A 27,641-nucleotide genomic window follows, 5' to 3' on the forward strand; every position below is an offset into this window, starting at 1 on the left:
CGAGAAAAACCAGGCTCGGCGGCACTGGCTGTACCTTCATCAACATCTCTTTATCGACTGTTACATCTTGCCTCTAATCAATACCGACCAAGCTACCGTTATTCCACACACATCAGCTGAAAATTACTTAGACACGCTCAACAGAATGCCATGCGAATTAATTTCACGGACGAAGCGCTAATGCTCAGGGGGGTTGACCATTGGGTATTGTTGTTAATAATATTATTGCCTGCAGTTGGTCAATCACACTGTTGGTCGGCCACTGGCAACGGTGCAGAACTACGAGGGCGTTCAGGATATGACTGATGCTTGCAATGCATTGATAGTACTAGTGGTACGAGAACATGGGGATAATGATAGGAGCACCTACGGTATCTAGGCTTGGGGATCCAACAGGCACCACACGGGTGAGGAGTCAATGGGGATACTATGATACCGAGCAGTATATCAACATATTTTTACTACGTGGTGTCGATATCTACATGTGGATGGGATTCCAGACTCAGAGGTCAAGATCAAGATGGCGCTTGCATATGTACATGTTTATACCATCTCAATCCCCCTTCGCAGCGAAGTCAATTGCGGTCACACTTATCTCCGACCAAGTCCATTCAGGGCAAGTACGACTGAACTGCTGATAGTCCCTTCCTCATTGTCACAAACTCAATTGAGACCTCATGCCAAAGAATGGGCGCCCCAGTGAGATCGATCCTCTCCCTAGACACCAAACTATGGGATTCCCCGTTCAAAATTCAGAGGGCCGGGGGGCTTGTAGTTAGCCTATCTGGCAACAGCTTACTGTCTACCAGAGGCGGATTCCATGCTCCTTTTACAAGAGTATGATCCACAGCTTGATACCATCAAAGCTGAGCTCACTGATTCGTCCAAGTCTGGGTAAGGGAAGGGACCAGCCCGCGCCTATCCGATTAGATCAATGTCAATTTCGACTCTTGTCGATTCCATCTCGAGGCTCCGGTCGAGGATGAGACAGTTGAAGATTGCCTTTCCAACGGAAGAAAGCCATCGCTAAAGCCCCACAAAGCAATAGCTAGAGAGGACCTCAGGGAAAATGAGCACTTGCATTCCACTTGTGCGGATTCATGCCCACATGCCTCTTACGTGATGTGGAAGAGTTCGCCATAATACTTCCCAGCCATCACAATTGGGGCAGCATCAACGCCCTGCACTCTCCATGCAAGTTACAGGCGGTGCGTACACCTCCATACGGAGTGCTGTGAACGTTTTCTTTTCCCCCGTTACTTGGAAGAGGAATACATGATAAGGCCTAATTCAGCTCAAGCGAGAAGATGCTTCGCCTTGTCCGAAGCGACCAGCGAAATGTGCAGTCTTTGTATCCCAGATGCATACATACACCCTCACACGCCCACAGCAAAGACTGACCATCGGGACAGAGAGGTATTCCTAGTCGAGACTGTCATTAAGGCGTATGATAAAATCGATAGGCTGCCGACCTTGACCTAAAATTGACTGTCAGGCTGTCACGCCACCAATAAACGGACTTGGCAAGCCTGACCATTCTGAGAAAGATTGAGACGACTATAGCCCTCTCGAGCCATTAATGCCCATCGACAGCTCGGACGAATTGCTGGACCTTCCTGCGAACAATTGCATTGTTCGTGCCAAAGGAAACCGGCCTGCCCGTCACGCAGTGACAGTATTCGCCATGCAACCAAACAGAGCACTTTCAGTGGTGTCTCATACTGTCTGTCGGGCTCTTTCGCGACACGGCGCGTGTAGATGCTTCCATGCAGCAGAGAAACTGATATAGGTTTCTTTGGTCACTGTTTTATTCTATCCTACCGTGAAGCATGTACTATGAAAGTCGTGGGGTATATTAGCCACGTTTCTTCTCCTTCTGATACAAGTTAACATCCCATCCTGACGCAAATGCAATAGTTACTCCTCCCCGAGAACCGCCGACTTATAGTTACGTAGAATGAACCCCAGATGAAAGCAGACTCTTCATGCTCGGCCAGGCTGGTGATCGTTTTCTGCCCTCTTTGCAAAGTCCCATCGTTCAAATTTTTGATTGGGCCATAATTGATTTCTTTCATACACAGCGGAAAAGAAAGAAGAAGAAGAATTATCTTTCAAACATGCTTCCAGCCATTCCAGATTAGAATGTGCTGCTCGTCGATGACACAGATATCTCCGTTCTCGTCTCGTTTCTCGAGGGAGGAGTCGGCTTCCTTACGCCAGCGGTCCATCTTCCGTGCTACGCCCTTGGAGGCGGCGGTGACGCGGCTCAGGAGGTTTCGCTTAATGCGGTTCAGCCAGACACCGGTGACGTACTGTGTTCCCGAGACGAAGTTCTGGTCCGGGGGTGTGTGCGTCAGGTTATACGCGTTGACCGTATAGCCGACGCGCACACTCGGGTTGACGTAGATGCCGCGCGCGGCCGTGCCCATCATCGCCATCATGTCCGCGTGGATGAGGCAGCACTCGCTCGCCTCGAGGTGCTTCGTCGCCAGGCTGTCTGGCAGTGCGCGGAAGCGCAGCCCCTCGTAGAACGGCGCCGTGTCCATCGCGATCATCCCGTTCCAGCACGACTGCACCTTGGTCGCGCGTCCCTGCAGCATTGCCGTCCGCGAGTCCATAGATCGAAAGTACGGGAACGACTTCATGATCGTGCTGTCGCCTTCGCTATCGCGCAGTACGAACGTGTCGTAGTAATCCGGTGGGTAGTGGAAGTCCAGGGCGCACGCGGAGGTGAAGGACCCTTGGTTCGTGGCCAGTAGCGTCAGAACGTCTGACGGCCGGAACACCACGTCGTTGAGGTACAGGATCTTGTCGTATTCGATGCCCCGGGCGTGGTGCTCGAAGAGCACTTTCAGGGATGTGTTCCGCAGGCGTGCTAGGTACGGTATCCGCCGCAATTCCTTGCCTGCGCCCACCGTCGTGGTCTGGATCCATCCCGACCGCGGGTTCCCCTGCCCATCCAAGGGACCAACGTTGATCTCGTCCGCGTGTGAGGTCGGGTCGAGGATCACGGACCGCGGGATCTGGTGCTCGGCGAGTATGTCGTCCAGGATCTTCAGCACGTCCTTCGTACGGTCGAGGCTCCCGCTCTCGTATATGCTCACGTACACGTTGTCTTTGCCCAGCGTGCCGATGAGGTCGAGCAGCGCCTGGCCCCACCGGTCTTGGATGATTTTTGCATTTGTCCAGAACTGCGCGACGATGAAGACCTTCTGGTTCTTCACAGAGGATGGCAGCGAGGCGATGTCCGTGTATGTGTGCGCCTGCAGGTTGCGGGAGAACTCGCGGTGCTGCTTGAGGATCGTGAGGACGTCGAAGAGGACGATGGCACTTAGCATGTAGACGAGCCACTTGAGAAGCCTCCGGCGGCCGGAGCGGCGGTATCTGCGCAACAACATGGGTACGACACTGGCTCTCGGAGTCGGAGGAGCAGGAGCAGCTGGGGGGGATCCATCTGCTGTGTTCTCATGGCCTCTATAGAAAACAGATGAATTCGTGCAATAGCAGGTAGGGGGCGTTTGCATCAGACGCGCCAATGCGTTGACATCTCTTGGGGGCTGAAGATCCGCAATGTCTCTCTTTTATTACCCGCTGCCACCTTGTGAATCGATAAGGAGAAATGGACAGGTCGTTTGTGCTGACTCGTGCTGTCCCCCTGAAATGACTCGTGCAAGGCTAGATCTTGGCATGGCAGCCTTGCAGACTTCTGTTCTATCCTCATTATCAGCTTCGAGGAGTGAGCAGAAGAAGACAAGGTCACAATTGAGGGTTGCAGTTGAGGCTGTTCAAACAGTTCAGAACTACTCATTAACACAAAGCCATATTCTAATTTTCACGGTATCATTGCTACTTGGTGTAGGTGATGCTCAACTCTCTCGGCATCTCAGGGACAGGTGTAAGGGCAGCACCACCTTCCTCTTGTTTGTGTGTGAGGTTGAGTATTGTGAATTCTCTAAATGTTCATTGTATTTTCTAGGTAGTTGCGATAAAGTCACTTTTATGTGAGTTGCGCGACAACCGACGAGGCAGTGAACAGGCAGTGAGCTGGTCGTGAATACAAACCCTTGTTTTGGTGATAATACTTGTCACATTCTGTTCTTCTGTGACTGTTTGCGTCGTCAGCGTATGTGAATTCGAGGTTCATCTCATGCCTATAGATGTTTCCTCTTGTGCGACACTTGGGCTTCTTTTCATCCCAAACACCTTGTCCATCTCGTGGTCTTTGATCTCTACCAAAACCAGCTGAACCGATCTCTTCTCTTTGTCAGTGCTTAGACAAGCTCTTTCAACGTCAAAACCTCGCGCGCCGTCGTCAAGATGCTCTTCATCAACCCACTCGCGCTTGGCTTGTCCACCTTCGCATGTCTCACTCAAGTCATTGCTGCTCCAGCTGATGGCTTCGAGACCATCGTTCGCAACACCGACATCGAGAAGCGTGATGAGCCGCCCCTCAAGTTCAACATTGACCCCGACATCACCACCAGCACTGACTGCGGCCGCTGGTACAATGCCAACATCAACGTCAAGTTCGCCCCCAACCCAATCTTCACCAGTGGAGCTTGCGATGCCATCCGCAACTTCATCGGCGGAGACAAGGGAGACATGGATGTCGAAGTGAACTTCCTCTGCCCCAACAAAGGACCAGACAGCGAAGGCGATCTTCACACCAAGTTCCATGTCCGTCTCGACTACAATGTTCCTGTCGACATGAACAAGAAAGGGGAGCAACAGATCCCGGCCACTCTTCATGTGTACAATGTCAACAAGGGTCTCAACGTGCAGACTAGCAATGTCCATCTGGGCGGTGTTGCTGATAAAGGCAAGAACACCATCAAGTACCAGTTCATTTACTGCGTAAGTCATATCCCATCCGCTGCCACATTTTACAAGAAGCTGACAGCACATCCAGGAATAAATGCACGTTCCAACTCGACTTTTCTTCAGCAAGTGACTGAGAAAGTCGTGGCATTTCACCGACTTGACTCTTTGTTGACGTCACTCTGGTCTCTGCAACCATGTGTCCCTTGTTATGGTTGAATCTTTCGAAATCGCAAAAAGGGCAGCGATTCGTCGATGGAGCAGATGCTAGCAAAAGGACAGGGTCATGCGGGAAAATCCTGATAAGCCAGTCGGACCAGACAAACTCAATACCCAGTTTTCATCACAGAGTCACATTAGTGACAAGCAGGCAGAATTGCTCAAGCCAGCCTAGTTTAGTTGAGCAATAGTCCCTAGACAAAATGGGATGTTCATCTTGCTTCTTCTCCTTTATCCAGCTTCTCGTAGCAATAACCGTACCACGGATGTTGTGCTCCGAGCTCTGTCTCATCCAGACCAGCTTCAAGAATGTCCTTTTGTTAGAGGCATTCGGAGTCTTGCTAGTGTTGTCTCCCCAATCATGTATCCTCGTATAATTGGTGTCCAGATACTATTACATTATGTAGCACTGTTGCAGAAAACCTCTTGTCAAGCGGCCTCCCAAGTGCATTGCGCGACGCAGGATCGCATTCCGATGGTGAGCCATCTCGAGGCTTAAAATTGGTTGTGATAGAGAATTCTGGGCTTCATCATACCAGTTTGTCGAGTAGCTGCCGCCGCCTACGATCCACTAGTTCATCTTGAACCTCTTCGAGAGTCGGCAGTCGCCATTGTACTCCGTCTCCTGCATCTCCAGGCAAAGGTTCCCAGTGCTCATCAGACTGATCGCCCTCTGCAGAATGAGTGATCCTTTCCACAGCCTCTTTCTCTTTCCTCCTCTCGTACTTCAGCAGAGTGCCGTCCTCTTCATCGAGTCCGAACCCGAAATATGTTGCATCGAGATTCTTACGGCTGATGTCTTGACCAGCCCGCGGTTTCTCATCGTCCTCATCTCCATGCGCCCTTCGCTTTGCAGCTCTTTCAAACATTTCTTTCACACCAGGTAGCTCCCTCGCCCTCCCGAAGTACCTGTAACCCTTACCGCCACCCGGGACTTCTCGTCCTTGATCATCGAATACTGTTCCTCCACCTCGCATGTAGTTTGGGCCACCAAGCTCTCTGATTCTCCTCTCCCATCCCCACTTCTCCTTCATGAGCTTATTGATCTCATCGTTGAGATCCCGCACTTGGAAGTCGGACAGACTTTCGTCCTGGATCTTTGTCACTTTTCGAGACACCTCTTTTAATATCTGGCCGCGCCATTTTTCGCATAGCGGGATCGTGCTGACCGTGCTGGGGGCTTTGGGCCGGCGGAGTGAAGAGCTGGGCAGTAGCCCTGATTCGGCGGCTTGTGCTGCGCGGAAGCGAAAGAGCATGGACTGCGCCTTTTCTGAGTTGCGAGCCATGATGAAAACCCAGACTTGGAATTATTGCGCGCTGGCGGGGAAGAGAGTAGCCTCCTAGAGCAACGCCAAAGCAGTATTGAGGACCGCGAGGAAATTGGTCGAAGGAAGTCCAGTTCTGATATTAAGGACATACCATTAGCTTCACTTGATTCGGTGTGTATGAGAGGCCCTCGGTCTACAGAGTTTGGGATGCACCGGCCCAAAACTGAGTCTGGAGAGGATGCCAAGCAAAATTAAAACAGCGTGCGAGGGGGACCTCGTTCAGGAAAATAGAGGACGCCGCTCTATGCCAGAACTTCCGTGTTGAGGCTATCACTTTCCGAACATAGAAGCTAAACCTGCCTAATAAAGCGATACCTATATCTTTTCAAGGTCCAGCAAAATGAATTTGATGCGCTCATTGTTATCTTCCAGACGTGGGGGTGCATAGCGAAGGCTGCTGAGAGAAGAAGCCGAAAGCCTCGTCTCCACGCACACCAACGAACACTGATATTATTCCCTACAACGCTGACTCGGGTCTTGTATGTGTAAGATACTCTAGAGCTACCTCCTAGCACTGAAAGGTACACAGTCAAAGTTGTCAACTCTCATCTCAGAGGCTGATCCGAATCTCAGCCTTTGGTGGACAAAACATTCCCCTCAGACTTTCTCAACCAACACAGCCTTGCCACATTCGAGACTTTTTGAGCACTGCCTCTATCACAAGGACCGCTCTAAGGCCATCGGCTACTGAGAAATTCGGGGCTGCTTCTCCCCGAGCTGCGGCAATAAAGTGCTTGAGTTGGTGCGAAAATGAGGACTTCTTGTCTACCCAATTCTGAGGCCCTGCATCCTTTTCAAGTGGATAATTCCAGTTCCGCTCTATTTCTGGTCGATTGCCATAACGGTAACGAATTCTCCAACTGCGAGTCAGCAGAGTCCAATTAAAGCATGGTGCAATCGTCGACTCACAGTTTCGGGACACTGATCGAACCCTCAGTTCCAAAGATAGTAAGGACATCCTCGCCGGTAGCAGGAAAGAGTGGCATGTCACCAGTATCAGCTTCCCATGACACTTGTGATGCGGCCGTGCTGTACGAGATCAGCAACTAGGTTTCCAGAGTGTACATTGACCTCCTTTGATATCCTGAAATGATTACTCTGTGAACAGGAAGGATCCAACAGCGCCAGACGAGTACTTCATCGACACCTGGACTGTTGAATCAACAGGATATGGCCTCTCTTTTGGCCCTTCGATAGCATGAACTTCTTCAATATTGCCCAGCCAGTATTGGAGCATATCCATTTCATGGATGGCGTTGGTTAAGAGCTGTTCTTCCAATCAGTATTTACGTGAGCCTTGGTGCTTCAAGCGGTTCATAACACGCCTCCAGACCCAAGCTGTTGATATCAAGGAATATCGAAGTATTTCTGTGACTTGCGTTGCGCCCAGACTAAAACGGAAAGTCAGAAATATCGTTGCGCCAAAGCGGAAAAGCCATGCGCTCTTCGCCTTACCTCCATTCACTGCAACCACTTGGCCTAGCTCTTTCTTTCCGAGAACATCATTGACGGCCCTGACATAGCAATTATGCCGTCTATGGTGCCCGCCATGTAGATACCACGAGTGTCTGTTTTACAAATTTCGAGGAATTGTCGCCCTTCATCACTTGTGGGGGCCAGAGGCTTTTCAATGAATACGGCCAGGTTGCTGCCCACCAACAGTCTGGCCATTGGTATGTGAGTATGTGTTGGTGTCGCAAGGATGATGGCATTTGCTTCCACGTCACCTAATTTATAGGCCTCCAAAAATCCTTCGAGGTCTGGGAAGCTTGGTACACCATACTGCTCTGCAATCTAAGCGACAACATGGTCAGAATCACTTGCTCATCATCAGTATTCGACTTTAACATGAGTTGGAGAAGACTCCAATGATTGCTGCAAGTTCTGCAAGATTTTGGTTAGTCTACAAGCAAGGACGGAGTTTAGATTCGCGAGTGGTTCGAGGCAACAATGCAACATACCGGCTTCCTCCTCATCGAGAACAACTTGCAAGTGTGACCGCCCTATGAAACCATTTGCACCTGTAATGACCTTTTGTAGGCTATCAATACTTGTCCTACTAAAGATATCACTAAGGCCACCCAAAACTCACAATGCGAAGTGGACGTCGCGACATTTTGCCTATGGAGTACGCTCCGCGCTCAGAAAAGGAATATTTCCTCAAAAACCGAACTTTATGAACACAGGGGGCCCCCATTTGACCTTTTAAGATCTGAATTTGATATTTCCGAATCCCGAAACGCCTCAAAGTGTACAATAAAATCGTAGCCATATAAAATACTGTCTCCAACTGTGAACCCCACCAAGGCTGCGCCATCCGACAACGACTGGAGTAATAAAAGCCTGCCCTTCTGAATATAGGAAGCAGGACTTCGAATACTTCCGGTCGTTCCTCCGCTGAGTAAGATGCATACCATGATTCCAGGTGTATACACTTTTTGATTGCTCTACACACATAGTGGGTACAATGTAGTCGCCTGTGTCTTCATGTTGCCTTGATCATTATGCGACAATGTTGCTTCGAAATTCGGAAGAGGCTATTTCCAGCGTCTGAGGCACAGGGCCGGACGTAGGATCACCGATCACTTGAAAAAGATTAGATTGGACGTTGAAAATCATTTCGCCTGCAGCCCATTCATACAGCGAACGTTACATCGTCATCAATGTGAATGGAAGCATATTATCATTAACTATCCCTCCCACTGACAATGCGTCCTTGAGAAGTGACTAATAGCCATTCTTTCCTTTGATCACGCCTTCTGCACCGCCTCCTCGGCCATACATGTCTCTCACATCCGCAATCAAATGCTCTGGCTTTTCATACGCGAAAAAGTGTCCACCTGAGTCATAAAACCTCTCGAACACAACATCTCCTTGAGTCCTCGTCCAGGTACTTGGATAAACCCTGACTTCCGCGGGCGAATGCGTCAACCCCAGCTTCACACCTCCGATATACTGCCTGGTGCGATCTCTCGTGACCCGCCGCGCAGGGTCGTCCCACCTGTGGACCTCTTCGTAGTAGATTCTCAAGCTCGCTGCAGGGCCCGCCGTCGAGAACCAATATATGCTCATCCACGTACAGATCTCGTCCTCGGTCCATGGATATTTGTCGCTCCACTCACATATCTTTTCGTAGATCCACGAGAGCAGGCCGACCGGTGAGTCGGCAAGCGAGTACCCTAAAGTCTGCGGTTTTGTGCTTTGTTGGGTGCGGTAACCGGAGCTCTCCCTTAACATCCATTCTGTGCGCTCGCGTCCCTTAATTTCTCGCTCGGTGAATGGAGTGGTGGCATACTCCAGGGCTAAAAGAGGGTTGCTTGTAAATTTTGGCTGGCTACCCTCGTCCATGTTCACGTGTATCGCCTTGCAATGTTGCGGATAATGGAGACACAGAGTGCGAGTGATGTGAAATCCCCAGTCGCCTGCTTGGGTAGCGTACTCAGTATAGCCAAGCTTGAGCATGAGCTTATGCACGATTTCCGCATACTGTGCTACCGCAAATCCTTTCTTCTTGGGGGCTTCAGAGAAGCCAAAGTTCGGTAGGCTGGGCGCAATGACGTGAAAGGCTGGTGCTTTGGGGTCACTGGGTGAAGAAAGCTCCTGCACGATTTTGAGCGCCTCGATGAAACTTCCGGGCCATCCATGAACGAAGAGAAGAGGGATCGCGTTTGCTATACGGGACCTTTGGTGTATAAAGTGCAATTTGATGGGATCGAAGCCCTCAACGGTGATGGAAGTCGTGAACTGCAAGAAAGTGGCATTGAGTCTGTGCTCCGCGGCGCGCCAATCGTAATTCTCTTTCCAGTACTGAGTGATTCGCTTGATATCTGCCAATGGGGCGCCATACTCCCATCCGGCCTCGTCGAGTTCGTCAGGAAAGCGAGCGAGAGATAAGCGAAGTTTTAAGTCGTCCAACTGCTTCCCTGGAATGGAAATAGTGAAGGGCTGAATGTCAGCCATATGGTTAGCGCTGCCGTTGTGTGCCCAGACTACCGATCTGTTTGAGATCCCGCTGGGAGGGTTTTTTGCAGCTGGAGCAAATAGCCAATGAGGCTTACGGGAGTTGGTAGATATGAAAAGGGCTCAGAAACATACTGTGAAGTAAGACATCTTGTTCACCTTAGACAATTCTTTATATAACATTACCAATCCGGTAATGTGGTAGTGAAGCCGGAGTAGTACTTACCCGGGAGGACTAGCCTTACTAAGTGGTCGACTTTTGGCTTTCAAGATGACATATAATCGAAGAGGTACGCGTCAAGCAATCATATTCATGAATCAGAATTGTATGCTTTTGGCTAGAACTATGACTTGCTTGACGGGAGACCGACCTAGCCATTGCTAAAACCTCCGGGTGTGATTATTGAAGATAACAAGATGCAAACTCCCATCTGCTCTCAGCCCACACGGCCTTTTCTTCCAGCAGAGATACAACATTTATTGCTTCCATCGTGATGGCTGATTAGCTCAGAGCATCTCTTGTAGAAAGTGTCAAGGTCCACCGAGTGCCTGGCATCGGTGCTATTGTCATCGATAAGACGGGTAAAACACTCTTCAACGAAAGCTTCGGGACATTGGATGCAAATGACCATAACGCGAGGCCTTTCACAAACGATACGCAACTTTTCCTGTGGTCGTGCACCAAGTTGATCACCAGTCTATGTGCTCTTCAGCTCCTGGAGCAAGGCAAGATATCGTCCTTGGATGACCCCGTCAAGAAGTATCTCCCACAGGTCGGCCAGTTCGAAGTATTTGAAGGGTTCGATAAGAATGGTTCACCTATTCTGCGAAAGCCAAACTCCCAAATCACAATAATGCATCTCATGACACACACCAGCGGACTGACTTATGATTTCTGGGAAGTCGACAAGCCAATGTTCGATTATCGTGCTTCGAAAGGCCAGCAGTCAGGGACGGATGCTCTGGAAGAGGAAAATGAGTTTCAATTCTATGATGTTTTTTTTGGCGTTTGATCCTGGTGAGAAACACCACTATGGGATTAATATGGATCATTTGGGCTTCGTCGTTGAAGCTGTTAGTGGGATGCGGCTGGAGCAGTATATGGAACAAAATGTCTTCAAGCCACTGGGTATGGACACCTGCGGACCGTATTTTGAAGGTGAAGACTTTCTTCGTGTTCACGCGAAGGGCGAAAACGCCAACTGACCACTATCGATGCGTTTCGGCCACCTAAAAATCCATGGCGCTGTGGTGGAGGCCACTCCCTGATTGGATCTTTGAACGACTATACTCGACTCATGTTGGCATTATTAAATGGCGGTACCCATCCAGGCACGGGAAAGCGGATTCTGAGACCAGAAACGGTGCGGAGCTATGTCTTCAAAGACTTCATCCCCATGTTGGAGCATCGCCTGATGGGATTGGCAGATGCACCAAGGGCCTTTCACCAGGAGCCTCAAATGCAGGGGATGTTGGACATTCATTTCGAGATTCCTTGTCCCCTCGAGGCTGGATCATGGGCAGGGCTGGGCAATCTGTACTACTGGATTGATGCAAACAAAGGGATTGCCGAAATAATTGGAACCAGTGTTTTGTCGTTCCTCGATCATGATAGTCTGGAATTATTCGAAAAGGTAGAAAAATTTGCGTATGCTTAAATCATAAAGTTGACAATCCAGATCATAGGCCGTTCCATCTCTGGCTGCTCAAGTGTACGATCTGCTGGCGACAAGGCAGGAGAAGTGCAGCCCTCAAGAAAGATCAAAGTGTATCAGGAGACGGTGACAGTCTACAGCTGATATGTTTTCTGTATCTCTTCAGTGAACTTCATGATGATTATGGGATCCATTGCCCCCCATTTTCCTGCCCTCTGCGTAGCTTCAATAAAATGCCTGATGGCGATAAGAAACTGTGCAGCTCATTTGCAGCACTCTATCCGCCGTAACCCGTGGCAAGAGGTGTCATCAATATGGATGCGATTTTCCGCTTATCGTTCGACTCAGATTGTGTTATCGTTTCGTTGTGCTTGATCACCGATGTTAAAAGCGACCATACGCACTCGTAGACGACTTCCTTATCCCACGTAATTTTCTGTGGTATCTTCATGGTAGGACATAATGCTAGGTAGCGACAGCCCTATGGTTCATCTCTGAGGCTCTCGTGCTTGAGATCGATCAAGGTACAAGTCCCTGGTGGTGCAAATCCTCTCCATTCTTGATAAAGCACTCGTTGAGCATGCCTTGTTAGCGCGAGATAGTCATTCTTGAGTGAAAATGCTCTAGACAGTGCGTTATCGAACCCGCTGTCAAGTCTGGCATAAGAACTCGCCGGTGATACAATCGCATCAAATGTGGCAGACGCCGGCAATTCAGCTAAGCGGTGTTCATGGACTGTGAGCGTCACTGACAGGGGAAGGGATATTCGCTCATGGCAGAATTGAAGGCAACAAGATGGTCATGGTCCATGAAGAGAAGGCGGACTTGAGGAACTTGGAACCCAGAGGAGGTAGCCATTGTCGTCAACCTGCAGGTTGTCTATCACATTGTGCTTCAAATACTTGGGAATATTACGTTTTCACAGTCACTGCAGACACCCAAGGTTTGTAGTTGCCTGGAGGAGATGTCCATCCAGCAAACTCTGAGTGTTACAGTGGTCATACCCTTGGTATTCTCCTCACCCCAACGACACGGCGTATGTACATATGTGCGCCACGGCCCACCAGCAACACTGACTCATAATAAGTAATCATGCCCCCACCATCAATCCAGGGACAACTCCAACTTGCCTCCTTCTGACCTTTCATTCTAGAAAACTTCAAGGGTGGTCAAAAGTCACCAGGAGGATTGAATTTTGTCAATCTAAGATGGAAGCACTCGAACTACAGCGGTCCCGCGCTTCAGGGAATGATTCGCGCCGCTCCTCTATTGAAGGACCTGTCTTGTCCGATCACGACACCATCGAATCGCAATTGCCGCCGGCTGACCAAGGGAAAGATGCCTGGTTGTTCCTGACCTCCTGCTTCTTCCTTGAAGCATTGATATGGGGTAAGTCCATCAATTTGCAACTATTGTTCAAGCAGTTGATGTTTATTCCACAAATGCCAGGATTCGCCTTTTCATTCGGTGTCTTTCAAGACTACTATAGCACACATGAGCCATTCGCCCGCGAAGGCAAAATTGCCATCATTGGCACAACGGCAACTGTACGACAATACCTCATCCTGGCTTCTTAGGCTTGAACTCACACATCATGTAGGGGATCATCTATATTTCTGCGCCAATTGTCTTTGGTCTCCTGCTATCTTATCCTCACTTAAAGCGCTGGTCTTGCCTGTCCGGTCTGATAATCATGTGCTTGTGGATCGGTTTAAGTTCGTTCTCGAGAACGACCTCAGACCTGATTCTCTCGCAAGGGGTCGCCTATGCCGTTGGGGCTGGACTTGCCTATGCACCAACGATTCTGTTCCTGGATGAATGGTTTGTTCGACGAAAGGGTCTCGCTTATGGAATAATGTGGGTAAGTATTTTTCGACCTGGATGTCAATCCTCCTGTGATACTTTGTTCCTTCCGACTAACTCTTCATAACTCGTAGGCTGGCACAGGAGTATCCGGCATTGTGCTACCGATCCTGATGCAATGGCTTCTCAATTCCCATGGACCTCGAACAGCACTCCGCACCTGGGCAGTGGCACTCTTCATCTGCACAGCGCCATTGATATACTTTGTCAAACCTAGACTTCCTATCTCTCATGCCTTCCGCGTGAAACGCTTCGACTTGAGCTTCGTATGGAACAAAGTCTTTGTCGTGTATCAAGTCTGCAACATCGTGGAAGCCCTAGGATTTTTTCTACCTCAGACTTATCTACCAAGTTACGCTCGCATTGTTGGAGCGGACAATGTGACTGCGACACTGACGCTAGTCTTGGTGAATGTTGCCTCTGTTTTTGGCTGCATTGTAATGGGCACTCTTACTGATCGTTACCATGTCACAACCTGTATTCTGATCTGTACGATGGGGGTAGTTCTGGGTACATTTCTTATATGGGGATTTTCAACAACGATTGGGCCGTTGTATGTCTTCTGCATTGTATATGGTTTTTTTGCCGGATCTTTCAGCTCCACTTGGCCTGGTGTCATCAGAGAAACTCAAAAACAGAAACGAGCTGCGGATTTGGGCATGGTATTTGGCTTCCTAGCTGCGGGAAGAGGCATCGGTAATGTGGTGAGTGGGCCTCTTAGTGAGGTTCTCCTGGCAGGAAATCCATGGCGGAATCCCGCAAATTTTGCATATGGATCGAGATATGGGCCCTTGATTGTATTCACCGGGGTCACGGCACTGCTAGGAGGGCTCAGCATCATTGCAAGGCCATTGAAGTTGGTGTAGATGAGTGGTGGACACTGGTATCCATGGCTTCACTACAACCCCGAAATCTCCTTTCAATATCCCACAATACTTTCCAGTCAAAGAGATTTGCCGAAGTCCTTCAATCAACCGCTGCTAAGAGAATCAGGCACTCCCCGTGGCATCACTGAGAATTACTGAGAAAGGCTACATGTGCAAGTGTTCGACTACTTGGTCTGGGTGCAGCTGTGGGGTTTTCCCCCTCCACAAAATGGTCATGGAACTGTTGGTACATCAAACACCGATACCAAACGGCATGTACACCATTGAGGCCCTTCTACTCGTTCCCAGGCGAAGCAAGAACACGAGGCAGAAATGATGAAGCCCGATTCTGGTGGATCACGTGACTGAACTATCGTCTCTCGAGCGTCAGGACTGTGATACGCAACCTAGGACTGTGCAGCAAGGATGAAGACATTCTGCGTGTTTACTGCATAAGCTATGGCAGTGCAGACAACCTATTTGATTGATTGAACCAGTTGCCCAAAGCGGACTAATCGGTGTCCTCACATGACAAACGGGAGCGAGCCTTGTGCGGATCAAAGCCGTGGGACAGTTCGCCTAGAATTCGCCTTTTCCGCCCAAAACACCATTCAAAACAATCTTGAGCCGTAAGCCAGGTAAAAATAGCCATGTGCTCCCTTTATGATGTCTGTCTGTGTTTTAGGAATCAAGAGCGTTCGGGTTCTCGTCAACTGCCTTTTCACCTCCGCAAGTTCGACTATCCATCGACGAAGAGTCGCCAGACAAGCCAAATTCAAGTTGGTGACAAAGTTCAGGACATCCGAAGACTTGCCTGTCCCGTGTCACACGGGCCACTCAGCTACACCCTATAATGTCGTTGGTTATCGTCTTACATTGGATACGCAGTCGATCCATCCGTTCATTGTCTCCAGTCCCGTGCCATTTCAGATCTGCGCCACCCTGACTGTAAAGCTCGACCAATATCGACTTCTTCCCGCAAGCTTCAGTTCCACTAGATGTTCAACTATGGAGACCTTGACGAGAACAAGCATCTATTACACAGTCTTACAGTTTGCCTGAGCGATTTCTCATGTCTCTCGAGCTTCACGGCCACAAGGAAACGTCTTGAGAACGCCTGGTCGACGGAGATGTATAAAGAACCGGTGATTCATCTCTTCTTTGTCTCTGGGATGGATATTCGACTTTCTCCCTGTGACACAACTTGAATCTGCAACGCCTGGCCTAAGAACAGAATTACTATTCAAATTCATAGTAAGTTGTGCAAGCCTCATGGTTTTTGGTTGCTAATGCTCTCTTTAGCACCTTGAAGATGAGTTCAATGTGCCCTCTTGTCCCTGGCAACACGCTCAACAACACCCAACCATCACAAGTGCCGAACAATGACACGCTTAAGACGGGGCTTGATTCGCCGTATTATCTGGCATCCGCATATGGCCCCAAGCCTAAGATCAGCACCACTTCGTCGAAGAAAGAGCAATTGTGGTACTGCTGCCATTGCAAGTACGGTGGCCTAAACCTGAAGCTTGATTCGTCTTGTCCGCAAAGTGACTGCGGGCATAGACGCTGTGCACGTTGCAGAATAGAAAGCAGTTGATGAAAAGCTCTCTCACTCTCACAAATCAGTGGTCGGATGCAGGCCATCGAGTCGTCCTGCCTCGCAAGCCTGAAAGACAGCGGATGATGAGAGCCCAGGGCGGTGGGCTCTGCTTTGAGATTTTCGGCGGAAATTTGTTACCAGATACTGGACCTTCAGAGATTATGACTTTCGTTATTAGCACAATACCATCAAGCATCACAATGACTAGCAATTCTCACACGTCTAATGCAGCCCTTTTCCGGACAAAGTCATGATCTCTAGGCTTTGCCTCGTGTGACACCTTCCATTTCATGCTGCTTGCCATTAATATAGCACTCGCATTGATTCCTCGGGGATTGATATCCGTAGCAAAAGGCTGATTTGAATGGGGATACGACTCCCAAAGTGACATCTTTCAGCTGGCAACGATATCTATCGGGTATGGCGCAGCGCCACCGGCCATGGGAAACCGATTTGGTTGATTTCAGGGCTCGGAGACCCTGGGATGTCTTTTCTCGACGTTAGATGAAAATCCTAGACCTTAATCCTGGTCGTTGGGGGTGTGGGTCGAACGGTCACCGAATTCAACGTGGTGGCGTTGCATACCTGATACAAGGTAGGCTGTGCCTTTTGTTCACTTCGTTGGCTCATTCGTATCCTTTGCCATGGAGATTTACTCCAGAGGGGGGCAGCTCAAGAAACAGGACTCATAGCGGGGATTTGGCGGCGCCACGGGCAAGCAGGGCAGACAAGGCTGAAACACGGCAACCCTGATTGCCTCAGGCAGCAGCAGTAACGTTCAGCGGTGTTTTATTGCGGACCCAAGTCCAATTTCATAGCCACAATGACGAAAGATGAATGGGCCAAGTGGAAATCCGATCAGTGTTCGAGAAGCTAGTTGTCCAGTCAGTCTTTTTTTCAAAGACTCGTATCCTGGAGTGGAGATCAAAGTCGTGTGCAGGGCAATTGTGTAAGCCTTGTGACGAGGTTGGCGTTCTCACCAAATACGAGGGAAACGTGGCTTAGACATTCCATGGCTTTGGGACCGGCGTTGTCTCTTGTGGATTGTGAAATGAAAAGTCGGACAAGTGATGTTGAGGATGGAGTCTCGATGGTAGCTAGCCAGGCAGGGATGGGTGGGAGCATATCGAAGGTGTCAGCAATCTCCACTGCAAGGCTTTACGCAACAATCCACCGTACATATATATGGCGGATCAAATGGTGATGAAACGCGGGGCAGAAATGCGGAGAAATTTTGGTGATATCTCTTGCATCTGCAACAAATTCGTCTCCTGGGAAACTTTTGACTTGAGCCACTAGGCGAGGGCTCGTGGTATCCTCTGACTGTCACACCGTTGACGGAAATGATCCGGTAAATTCTTGTAGAGCGATGAGCTGCTCACCCAGACCCAGTTAAATTTCCCCCAACTTGCGCAAAGTGCGGTCGCATCGATACTACTACCTCCCTGCAAACCATACCATGGCACAGTGGTTCCAACGCAATGCCTCTCCAGCCGTACAGCTCGGCATCGCTGCGACTTGTGGGGCAATTGCTGCCTCCACACTATTATATACAGCTCATGCGATCCACCAGCGGCAGGTGACGGAAGAGCTCAAAGCCTCCATACCCGAACTCTCTCTCGATCACCACGCCACGCAACTGACAGAATACGGAGGCGCCAGTCGCGGGAGCATCTCGGATAAACAAGACGAGCGGTCCGCAAAAATGGCCGCGCGTGCAAGGAAAGGAGATTATGACGAGGAACTTATCCTCGAACAACTGGCTCGAAACCGAGTGTTTCTCAAAGATGAAGGTCTAGCAAAGCTACGGAAATCGTTCATCGTGGTTGTCGGCCTGGGCGGCGTTGGGAGCCACTGCGTTGCAGCGTTGGCGAGGAGCGGTGTCTCACGAATACGGATCATCGATTTCGATCAGGTCACTCTGAGCAGTCTGAATCGTCATGCCCTGGCCACACTGGCCGACGTCGGCACGCCCAAGGTGCACTGTGTGCGGAAACGGCTGGAGCAGATCACCCCGTGGACGAGGATTGATACTCGGAATGAGCTTTTGAGCTCGCAGTCCATGGAAGCACTCTTGGGGGAGTGGGATTACGAGCTGCGAGACGACGACGAAGATAATGGCCGAGATCCGGACTGGGTTGTGGACGCGATCGATAATATAGACTCGAAAGTCGCGCTGCTCCAGTATTGCACGATCAAGGGAATCAAAGTGATCAGTGCCATGGGTGCCGGCTGTAAGAGTGACCCTACTAGAATACAGGTTGGGGACATCTCGACCAGCACGGACGACCCGTTGTCGAAATCTACGAGGCGCAGGCTGAGAGCAATGGGCATCAAGGACGGAATACCGGTCGTCTTCTCGACAGAGAAGCCGGGCGAAGGTAAGGCTGAGCTCCTCCCGATCACAGACGAGGAATTCGAGAAGGGCAATGTCGATAAGCTTGGCGTGCTGCCCGAATTCAGAGTCAGGATTCTTCCCGTCCTCGGAACGATGCCCGCCATATTCGGCTACACGATCGCCAACCACATCATCTGCAGCATCGCTGGGTACCCGATGGACTACCGGATAGGAGACAAGGGGCGAGACAAGATGTATGACGGCATACTCTCTGGATTGCAAGCGCTGGAAGAACGACTTGTCCGATCAGCCAACGGACAAGACGCGGTAGGTCTCCGCCTCCCTCTCGGCCGCGACGACATCTCCTACCTCGTCGAAGAGGTATTCCGAGGCAAGAGCGTCGTCAGCGGCCTCTCAACGCGTCTGGCGTTGATACGTTGGCGAAAGCCCGCTGCTGCATTCAAAATCGACGATGAATATCTAAAAGAAGGCCAAAAGATGATCAAGCTGCCGCTGACGGATCTGGTTTTGATGACTAAAGAGGAGGCTCAGAAGCATGAGAAGCTGGTCTTGAGAGGCAATTCGACCCCTGAGGATGTTTACGAGCCGGACGTCCTGGTTCTGGTCACAAAAAGACTTAATGAAGAACGTTCTTATGACCGATACAGATGATTGAGATATACTTGGCTGATCAGTCTAATCAAAGGAGAGCTATGCGGGACTGATGTTTGGTAAATCTAGAATTAGAGAGCTCCGTACTACTCTATGTATTTGTGTACAAGACAACTGCCCTTGTGCAAGCGAGCGAGGAGATCACTACTCCATCCTGAATCACCTTAACTTCCTGAAGCCACGTTTTGAACTTTGACCGCCAGACCTCACAAGCACAGGAGTACTGCTTAGAACACCCTGGGCATGCAAGCCTCCTACATCGCCGTTCCTCACTACATACGACTTGACGACACCCATTGGCACGGGAGACAAACAGAGGTCCAGCGCTGGAGAAGTACTGTCAGCAAGGGCCTGTGAAAGGGGACGATGGAGTCATTCTCGGGTCGATGAGAGAGCCCGGGCTGGGAATCTCAGCGCGACGCTGGACAGAGCACCGCGCGATGCCTTGGTGGTAATGTTCTCGCCAGAGCTGTTCCGAAGACTTGTCCACCGCAAGACAAGAAGCCCGCATCCTTGTGAATCTATGAATGTGAGTGTAGTACCGCTCGTTGGACGCCGTCTGGATGGCTCGAATTAGGTCCGGCCCGAGCACGCTGGCGGCGCCTCCGACCGTTCTGGTCCCTGACTTGTAACCGAAGAGACATTGCCCTAGGTTTCTCTTGTATACGTCGCACCATGTCTCGAAGCGGTCAGGCTGCAGGTACCGTGCCGTTGCGCCCTTCATGTTGTCCAGGAGGTCATCGAGCCAGAGGGACATTGCCCCTTCTTGTCTCATTATCAAGCTGTCGTGGTAGTTTACGGGCCATCCAGAATTGAGTCCGAATGGCACCGTGGATGTAGTGTCCGCTTGTAGATCTTCGATTTGGTCATCGACGGCACACCGGGCTGCTGCACGGTGCGTAGGGAGGTCAATGTGTAGCCTCTGCGTCCTGATGCGGAGGAAGGGTATTAGCAAGATACCAATGTCGCTGGCCACTCCATGCCGACCTACTCGGAACGCTCTCGTGGTAGGCAAGGTTCTTGTCACACCATTTCCTGTCGTACATTTCTGCAAATCTGATAAGTACTGTTGGAAGGCGGAAATCCCGCCAACTGTTGACCTGATGGGCAACCTGATATCAAGAAAAGAAGCGGGTATTCTGTGCGGATTTTTCCACACTGCTGACAGTGCATTCACCAATCTGGTAACCTGAAGCCAAGCTCGAACAAGTTGGCCAGGGTAGGCTGGATTTGTGGGGCCGACGCTGATTTTGATCTCCTTGAATCTATCGACCTTCATGCCTTTAAAGAGTTGATGGTCAAGGTGGTGCGACTTTAGGCTACGGGTCGGGCCCCATGACTCTCCTTTAGAATTGAGGATTTGAAATTCTGTGTCCGGTGCTGTAGGGTCGATGTACAGAGAGAGGGTGAATAACTGGCAGAGGTGGATGATTAATTCGTCGTAGAGTTGCTTATTTACCACAAGCAGCCCAATACTTCTTTGCCCCAGCATTTCGCAAATATGGCAGAGCGAATCTCAGCGGGAAATTTGGTGAGAGATCCTAGGGACTCCATGTTGATTGACTATGGGAATGAGTCTTTGGGAAGACTGCAATGTCTGGAAAGTGGTCTATCTTGTGAAGGTGGTGGGATCAAGTAGTTAGTTTGGGGTAGATATGCAAGAACGAGATACTTAACCTGGGAGCACCGTCTGCAGCTAAAGAAACAACCTGAATCAGCGTGAGAAAAGCAAAAATCTTTTGGAGGACCTCTACTTTTCATCTGGAATGTTTTGATTTAAACTTCTGAAAATTCAAAAATTTAACGACACCCAAGGTGTCTGGACCTTTATCGACTGGTATAACATCAAGAGGACTCGGAAAACGGAGCAAACGTGAAATAGGATTTTGAAAAAGATTATCGAACGATTCTTTTCCTTTCCCCACAGAATGTTTTCCAAGCAGCAATTGTCGGACTCATTCTTGCCAGGGCTCAAGGTCCGACTCCTAAATCACTTTCCAACTGCAGAACCGCAACTCCTGTGCGTCTGGTGGCAGCAAAGTCACGAAGTTTGGCATGTGCAGAACATTGCTTGTCGTAGTAATTATAATCCTCCTTTGAATTGAAGGTTGTGATTGAGATTAATGTGTAACCTTGAGAGCGCTCTTCAGCAGCGTTTTCGATGCGACGTGCTTCATTGGCAACAATATATGATGCGCCATCCTAAGCAGCATATAGTTAGAGGGAAGCTTATGAAAGTTCAGGCCAGCCTTGCAGCTGATAGTACCTTCTGGGCAGTCTTTCTTAATATATCGTATTGGGCAAGGACAGCATCGATATCCTCTTCGTTTGGTATTTTGAATAACGTAACGCGTTTTATGTATTTCGGTGCCATGGCTGCTGAATAGAAATAGAAATATAGGAATTTGAAAAGTGGTGGCAACGAGACATCTTGACCGCTGTTAAGGTCATTTCTTCAGGCGGGATTCCGGCGGCTTAGGGGTGGTAAATGTGGTGCACTTTCCGCTTGCCACGGAAGATGATCGGCTTCCCTCCGCAGATCATCGGATAGCACCAATGGTATATAAGTAGACATTTTATCCCCAGGTTTCACCTTGAGATGTCACTCGATGGTGGTAACCATCTCAGGTAGCAAGGGAGATCTGAGCTCGCCCTGAGCTGGTAATTCTGCCAGATATACCATTGAAGAGCATCAATACTGATAATATATGGTTAGAGGTGTCTTGGGCGGGCATCCATAGTGGAAGAACAGCAGTGCGGAAGGGCCCGTCACACAAAAGATTCTGTATCTACATCAATCTGATGTCTCTCGACCGAGACGACATGATATCTGGAGGGACCCAGAGAAAGCGGCGCGTTAGAGACAATTACAGTAAGTAGAGAGCCCTCAAGAGCCCATACGCGGAAAGAGCGCGCCGCACAGTTTGGCTTTGGTTGAGGAAGGTGGGAGCCATTGGCTGGCAACAAGAACGCTGCGAAGTCGGCCGCACCTTCTCCATCACGGTCGAAACCCGTCTTGGCAGCAGTGGGCTCAAGGGCCAATTGGCTGGGCTCATGCCGCTTTTGGGTCCGAATGACTACTCACGAGGCTGCAGTGAAGCCTTGCCAATGTGGGAACTTAAGTACCCAAGATCATAGAGTGACAGTGGTAGAACAACTTTACGGGTCTGTCTACTTGCCCAATTGTGTGTGGGCGTCAAAATCCAGCCTCTGATAAGACACGCTCAGACTCCCGCGATGATCTGGGAAATTCCTCCTAGGTCACAAATACGGTCGAAGGACATCCTGGGTATGGTCCCAGACCTTTTGCTGCGCCTTTTCGCGGAGCACAGGCATGGCCTTTACATTCGGAGTACAATCGCACTTGTGGTTGACAAGAAACAGCCCATCCGCCTGCTTCTCCCGCGAATTCACGCCCGGCTTGCCTTTCCATGATATGCCGCGACCACCGAAGGCTGCGCTGGTACTTTGAAAGAGATGTCTCTGTCCAGACTCATCGTTGTTGTATGAAAATGCTCCAATAAGAGGCTCCAGAAAAAGCCAGACGACCCATGCCATGATCGAATTCTTGTCCCAACCCCTTCTCATGTTACCCGTATTGACCGCTCCGGGCCAGGAGTGAACGAACGTCACACCAGGATTGTCGTTGGCCAGCTTTTCCAAAGTGAGCGTGTTCATATTCGCGTATTGCGTCTGGGCAGCGATGCCACCAAAGTTTCCAGGCATTTTCAGATCTAGGTCGTCGAGATTCATAGTCGCCTTCTCCAAGCCTCCTGCCAAAACGCTGACGACTCTTGGGGCTCCTGATTCGGCTAGGAGGGGAAGAAGATGTTGAACGAGGAGCATTCTCGAGTAGTACTCCAGGCTTTGAGCGACTTCCAGGCCCTCAACGGTCTCCTTGCGTGTGCCGAATGGTGCATAGCCCGCGGTAAGGAACAGCAAGTCGACGCGTGGCTCCTTATTCTTGATAAGCTCACAGACTCTCTTTGTTTCCGCTAGAAGCGAAACTTCGCCTTCCGTCCAAATGATCTCAGCCTTGGGATTGATGGCTTGCAAATCCTGGATGAATATATACATGCGCACCTCGGAACTCTTGCGTCCCACCAGGTAGATTCTCATGCTAGCACCCGTAGCGACTAGGGCCTTGACCGTGTATTTGCCAATGCCTGATGTACCGCCAACGAAGATGGCGACGCGTGGGGCCGTGGCATCATTTATTCGAGCGTTAGAAGCTTTTATTTCTGCGTAAGAAACCATTGTCAGAGATGAAGGATGCTTACCCACAGATCTTTGTTTTGAGTGACTGAGATAAAAAGATCCTCTGGATGTGGTGAGGGGTAGATTGAACCCAGCGCTGTATCAACTTGTCACTAAAGGTAACACTACCCAGGTGCTGACTAAAAAGTAGAGCAAGGCTCCCAGGGGTCGCCGTCCTCAACCTCGGAGTTAAGCCATCTTCACCTTCATCTGTATGCAAATGAGGAAATGCATGTGACTATTCTCGATGATTGGTAATTAGGACTATTCTATGACTGCTTTAGCCTTTACTTACCCCTGGAATGGATCGCCGAATTGCCGAAACCGGGTTGCTGGAAAATAGCACTCCAATAGAATGGGACTCCAACCCTCTCCCTTGCAACGCTGGGTGGGTACGAAATATTGCCGTTTCTGCCTCAATAAGGCGATAGGGTTAGTAAAAGCTACGCGACTAGATGACTCTGGGTGAGACCTAGCGATACTTCCAATTACGATGCCAGGATTTCCTGGCATAGAAAGTTGTGATGGAAAAGAACCTCCTTTTCGGGGGTGTTGTTATACGAGTCGTGGTTAGACTTGGTTTGCATTAATCCCCTCCCTGACTCTGTTCTCAAATTCGGGACGAGCGGTGGCCAGGCAGCAGCGTATCTCTCAGTCTCCATCGGTGAAGTGTGCAATTGATCTCACTTTTTATCAAATTTTGCATGGCCTTGTAACATGTAGGCCTCGTTATAGCAGTTGCCAGCACACATCTATGTCGCGCAATCCGTTATTCAGTGCCATCTCCCGGGTTTCCGCCTTCCAGAAATCGGAAGAACTGCAACTTATTTCCATCGGGGTCTTCGATGGTAAATTGTCGATAGCCCCAGGGCTGGTCTTTGATTGCGTCGACTATGTTAACTCTGCCCTCTTTCTTTAGTAAATCATAGTATTCGTCAACAGCTTCCGTGCCCAACGCTATCATGGCTGTGGCTGGATGAAATGTTTCACCGTCCTTAGTCTGGAAGAGGTAGATGTTGCCCTTCATTGCTCCGATACCAATGCCGACTGAGCACATATTCGGCTCATCAGCATTTTCAGGATCAATACCACCAAGTTTGAAGTGGAGATCTTCGGTGTAGAATTTGACAGTTCGACGAACCGAGCTGCTGGGGAAGTGAGGTATCACACCCCAGGCGGTATTCAGGATCTGTTGTGCCGTCATTGCGATCATGTAAGATGTTGATGAAGAGGGATACCACCACACAGGAAGCTGAGAGGAGAGGTTATGAGCTTGACCCAGGCATCCAAGCCCTGTGTACCGTATTCCACAAGGCAGCATCCCTTCTGTCCTGATTAGGCTTAGACAAGTTGTGCTTCTTGGCAGGTGTGGTGCCCCAATTCCGATTGCGCCATGGCAAGATATGCGCCTTCCAAGTTGGAGAAATGCGCCGGCATCACCTGACTTGGCCTCGCACCCGATGCCCATGGTGCTATCTCTATCAGTCACATCTTGTGTTCAACATACCAGAAGGCCTTTCTATCCACCACCCGCCAACGACGCTGCTTTCTCTTCATTCCTTGCCCTTTGTTGGCTTTCTCACTCATCTTATTATCCTCCTTGGAGCCTTCGTTCCACATGCTGAACACTTCTCTGCGCCGTGTGGTGGCGCGTACATGTTCGAGCACGCCTTCTCCGGTCCCCTCCCTCTCAACCACACCCACCATAGCATGCTTTACTTCCCATGCTCACCAGAGAAGACACTCTTCTTCGAAACCTCCTGTCCCTCCCAACAATGGCTCTCCTCCTATCCCTACTGCCGTGAAGCAGGTGAATACTCCTTCGTCCGAGTCTAGGCAGGCCACAACCGAGTCTCGCTCCTCACGACGACGAAACGCAAAAGAAAAGCTGGATGCCAAAGACGAATCCGAGTACTACAATTGGGCTTCTTCTCTACCCAGCGTGCCCAGCCTCCACTTGAATCCCAAAGGTAATCAAGTACTCTTCGCTTAGCATGCGATCTGCAAATCTTTCATAGCTAATATGACCTGTAGATGTCTATCTTGCTGCTTTCTTTGGCACTTACCGACCCACTTCCATAACCGGCCCCGTTGTCCCAGAGTCCACAATGGACGCTGTCGACAAGATCTTTCAACCCAAGCCTAAGAGGTCTCGTACGGCACCCCAAGATGTTATTTACACTCTTTCGTCCGCCGTCGAAAACCTCAACGATCAAATGACCACCAAGAAAGCCGACCAAAAGGCCCATATCATCAAAGCTCTTGTTCAAGCAAACAATAATGTGGATTCCAACGAACCCCATCATCTTGATGGCGCACCACAATCCATCAATTCTAGTTTACCCAATGTGAGAATTGCTCTCCAAGAGATTGCACGAAGATTCCGGCCCTACAATGTCCCTCCTGCACCCGTCCCCCTTGCCGATCCCCATGCGAAATCTGTGCAACACCAGGAAGCAGAAAACGAAATGTTCCTAGACGTTGAGGTACAACAAGCAGGTTCCGAGCCTTATGTCCAGCGCGTCGTCATCAATGGTCAAAATAGTGAAGATCCAGAGACCAGGGATTTCTTCACAAGCAATGGTGCGCCCACAGTCGAAGTCGAAGACCCGGCTGGTTTCCAGTACATTGTTGGTCCTGAAATCAATCAGCCTTCCGTAGGCCGTCGGCGACAAGGGCTATATCGAAGCCCTACTATGATGGCCATCAGTGTCAAGAGACAACGGCGACTGAAGATGAAGAAACACAAGTTCAAGAAGCTGACTAAGCGATTGAGGACTCTTAGACAAAGACAAGGCAAGATCTAGATCGCTCTTCCTTCACATCTGAAAGTTTGGCTGGAGGGACTTCTCCAAATCGGTTTCCTATGGTTGCCACACATCCTAGCATCTTGGTGGCGTTATAGCGGGATCTTTATGTAATGTTACAGTACTTCTGTCTGGCATTGCACCGCATACAACCGTCGATCCAATGAGTCTCTTCTCTCCTTTTTGACCTTTTCAAGTATTTTCATGCAGCTGCATAATGCATTCAACGTCTGGGGTTGAAAATGGCAGAACGGTGCAAGCCGGTGTTTGGTTTTTAGAGTAGTCGAGGCGCGCACACACACACATAGAGAAGCAAACACCGTTACACGTTCCCGACCTTACCAGAAGGGATGGACATTGTGGATGGGATTGAGGATTAGCAGAGCAGTGAAAGAGAATCAATTTGACCAAGCTAATGAGCTTAACGGTGTTAAATCTCAGATTTCTTCAGTCATTCGGTGTACTTCAAGGATATTTACATCCATGGCCGATGCATACAAATCCCAGAGTTCATGCGCTTCCCGACGCCCTTAATTCCTCAAGAACAATGAATAAGCAAGCAGCTAGAAGACCACCGAGGCTTTCAACATGAGCCGCGCTGACATTTCTGATACTCTCTTTCATATGCGCCCTGCACCAAGGATTGCCGCATTGGGGTTATGAAGTTACCGGATTGGGAATTTCGCGGCCCAGCAGACCAACTGTGCCATAACTCTCGGGTCGGTCCTGTCAGTCGCGCATCCCACATCCAGGAGGCTGCGCAAACTAAACGCCCTGGACCAAACGGTATCTCACTTGATGGAGCAGCACTAGGCATGGACTCCTTCTAGTAGTACTACGAGTATAGCATACAGTAGTTCGTTGGTACAGCTGTGCAGGACGGCAAAACCTTCACCCCCCATCCTCCTCGAATTCACCGGACAGCCGTGGCATCTGCCAGGCAGAAACATGATGGGGCGGCCCAGAGCAGATGACTTAGTTATCCTGGAACATAAATTAAGTTGTGAATAGTTGGGGAACAAAGCATTATCTATCTGTGGTACTATATAGAGTGTACAATATCAAATCCTCTTGCTCTACCCGCGCATAAGAACGCGATGGAAGAGGTAAGAACGGTTCTGGGAAAAACTCTCGCCCACCCTAACCTGGCCGTTAAGCACACACACACACACACAGCCGCAGTCATCTAGTACCACCTCAATTCAAGGATAGCATTCTAGAGATGCTCGCCTTCCATTCCGCGTTTCCTGTTGTGCGC

At 49.8% G+C, this 27,641-nt stretch overlaps 14 protein-coding genes across 14 annotated transcripts; 6 read left to right on the plus strand and 8 right to left on the minus strand.

The window, feature by feature from the left end:
• Positions 1–2,111: 2,111 nt before the first annotated feature.
• On the minus strand, positions 2,112–3,338 carry A1O9_09936 (uncharacterized protein; the record flags this gene model as incomplete). The annotated part of the gene is made up of 1 exon (XM_013401277.1): positions 2,112–3,338. The coding sequence occupies one exon, from the start codon at positions 3,336–3,338 to the stop codon at positions 2,112–2,114; it is 1,227 nt and encodes a 408-aa protein (XP_013256731.1).
• A 979-nt stretch (positions 3,339–4,317) lies between these two features.
• Positions 4,318–5,037, plus strand: A1O9_09937 (uncharacterized protein; the record flags this gene model as incomplete). The annotated part of the gene is made up of 1 exon (XM_013401278.1): positions 4,318–5,037. The coding sequence occupies one exon, from the start codon at positions 4,318–4,320 to the stop codon at positions 5,035–5,037; it is 720 nt and encodes a 239-aa protein (XP_013256732.1).
• A 530-nt stretch (positions 5,038–5,567) lies between these two features.
• Positions 5,568–6,323, minus strand: A1O9_09938 (pre-mRNA-splicing factor isy1; the record flags this gene model as incomplete). Its single annotated transcript, XM_013401279.1, has 1 exon — positions 5,568–6,323. One exon carries the CDS (start codon positions 6,321–6,323, stop codon positions 5,568–5,570), a length of 756 nt encoding a protein of 251 aa, XP_013256733.1.
• A 947-nt stretch (positions 6,324–7,270) lies between these two features.
• A1O9_09939 (uncharacterized protein) lies at positions 7,271–7,608 on the minus strand (the record flags this gene model as incomplete). Its single annotated transcript, XM_013401280.1, has 2 exons — positions 7,271–7,394; positions 7,463–7,608. 2 exons carry the CDS (start codon positions 7,606–7,608, stop codon positions 7,271–7,273), a joined length of 270 nt encoding a protein of 89 aa, XP_013256734.1.
• Positions 7,609–9,092: 1,484 nt separating this feature from the next.
• A1O9_09940 (uncharacterized protein) lies at positions 9,093–10,325 on the minus strand (the record flags this gene model as incomplete). Its single annotated transcript, XM_013401281.1, has 1 exon — positions 9,093–10,325. The coding sequence occupies one exon, from the start codon at positions 10,323–10,325 to the stop codon at positions 9,093–9,095; it is 1,233 nt and encodes a 410-aa protein (XP_013256735.1).
• Positions 10,326–10,596: 271 nt separating this feature from the next.
• On the plus strand, positions 10,597–11,338 carry A1O9_09941 (beta-lactamase; the record flags this gene model as incomplete). The annotated part of the gene is made up of 2 exons (XM_013401282.1): positions 10,597–10,615; positions 10,851–11,338. The coding sequence occupies 2 exons, from the start codon at positions 10,597–10,599 to the stop codon at positions 11,336–11,338; spliced, it is 507 nt and encodes a 168-aa protein (XP_013256736.1).
• Positions 11,339–11,623: 285 nt separating this feature from the next.
• A1O9_09942 (uncharacterized protein) lies at positions 11,624–12,124 on the plus strand (the record flags this gene model as incomplete). Its single annotated transcript, XM_013401283.1, has 2 exons — positions 11,624–11,912; positions 12,012–12,124. The coding sequence occupies 2 exons, from the start codon at positions 11,624–11,626 to the stop codon at positions 12,122–12,124; spliced, it is 402 nt and encodes a 133-aa protein (XP_013256737.1).
• Positions 12,125–13,188: 1,064 nt separating this feature from the next.
• Positions 13,189–14,709, plus strand: A1O9_09943 (uncharacterized protein; the record flags this gene model as incomplete). Its single annotated transcript, XM_013401284.1, has 4 exons — positions 13,189–13,369; positions 13,430–13,527; positions 13,581–13,841; positions 13,918–14,709. 4 exons carry the CDS (start codon positions 13,189–13,191, stop codon positions 14,707–14,709), a joined length of 1,332 nt encoding a protein of 443 aa, XP_013256738.1.
• Positions 14,710–17,768: 3,059 nt separating this feature from the next.
• A1O9_09944 (uncharacterized protein) lies at positions 17,769–19,319 on the plus strand (the record flags this gene model as incomplete). The annotated part of the gene is made up of 1 exon (XM_013401285.1): positions 17,769–19,319. One exon carries the CDS (start codon positions 17,769–17,771, stop codon positions 19,317–19,319), a length of 1,551 nt encoding a protein of 516 aa, XP_013256739.1.
• A 589-nt stretch (positions 19,320–19,908) lies between these two features.
• On the minus strand, positions 19,909–20,870 carry A1O9_09945 (uncharacterized protein; the record flags this gene model as incomplete). The annotated part of the gene is made up of 1 exon (XM_013401286.1): positions 19,909–20,870. A coding segment is annotated over exon 1 (903 nt), but the record flags the coding sequence as incomplete, so codon positions are not given.
• Positions 20,871–21,290: 420 nt separating this feature from the next.
• A1O9_09946 (uncharacterized protein) lies at positions 21,291–21,693 on the minus strand (the record flags this gene model as incomplete). The annotated part of the gene is made up of 2 exons (XM_013401287.1): positions 21,291–21,521; positions 21,586–21,693. The coding sequence occupies 2 exons, from the start codon at positions 21,691–21,693 to the stop codon at positions 21,291–21,293; spliced, it is 339 nt and encodes a 112-aa protein (XP_013256741.1).
• An 887-nt stretch (positions 21,694–22,580) lies between these two features.
• Positions 22,581–23,576, minus strand: A1O9_09947 (uncharacterized protein; the record flags this gene model as incomplete). The annotated part of the gene is made up of 1 exon (XM_013401288.1): positions 22,581–23,576. The coding sequence occupies one exon, from the start codon at positions 23,574–23,576 to the stop codon at positions 22,581–22,583; it is 996 nt and encodes a 331-aa protein (XP_013256742.1).
• A 769-nt stretch (positions 23,577–24,345) lies between these two features.
• Positions 24,346–24,780, minus strand: A1O9_09948 (uncharacterized protein; the record flags this gene model as incomplete). The annotated part of the gene is made up of 1 exon (XM_013401289.1): positions 24,346–24,780. One exon carries the CDS (start codon positions 24,778–24,780, stop codon positions 24,346–24,348), a length of 435 nt encoding a protein of 144 aa, XP_013256743.1.
• Positions 24,781–25,194: 414 nt separating this feature from the next.
• A1O9_09949 (uncharacterized protein) lies at positions 25,195–26,383 on the plus strand (the record flags this gene model as incomplete). Its single annotated transcript, XM_013401290.1, has 2 exons — positions 25,195–25,546; positions 25,611–26,383. 2 exons carry the CDS (start codon positions 25,195–25,197, stop codon positions 26,381–26,383), a joined length of 1,125 nt encoding a protein of 374 aa, XP_013256744.1.
• Between the last annotated feature and the right edge of the window lie 1,258 nt (positions 26,384–27,641).

Source organism: Exophiala aquamarina (genome assembly GCF_000709125.1).
Source record: "Exophiala aquamarina CBS 119918 chromosome Unknown aczIA-supercont1.11, whole genome shotgun sequence".
NCBI classification, from domain to species: Eukaryota; Fungi; Ascomycota; class Eurotiomycetes; order Chaetothyriales; family Herpotrichiellaceae; genus Exophiala; species Exophiala aquamarina.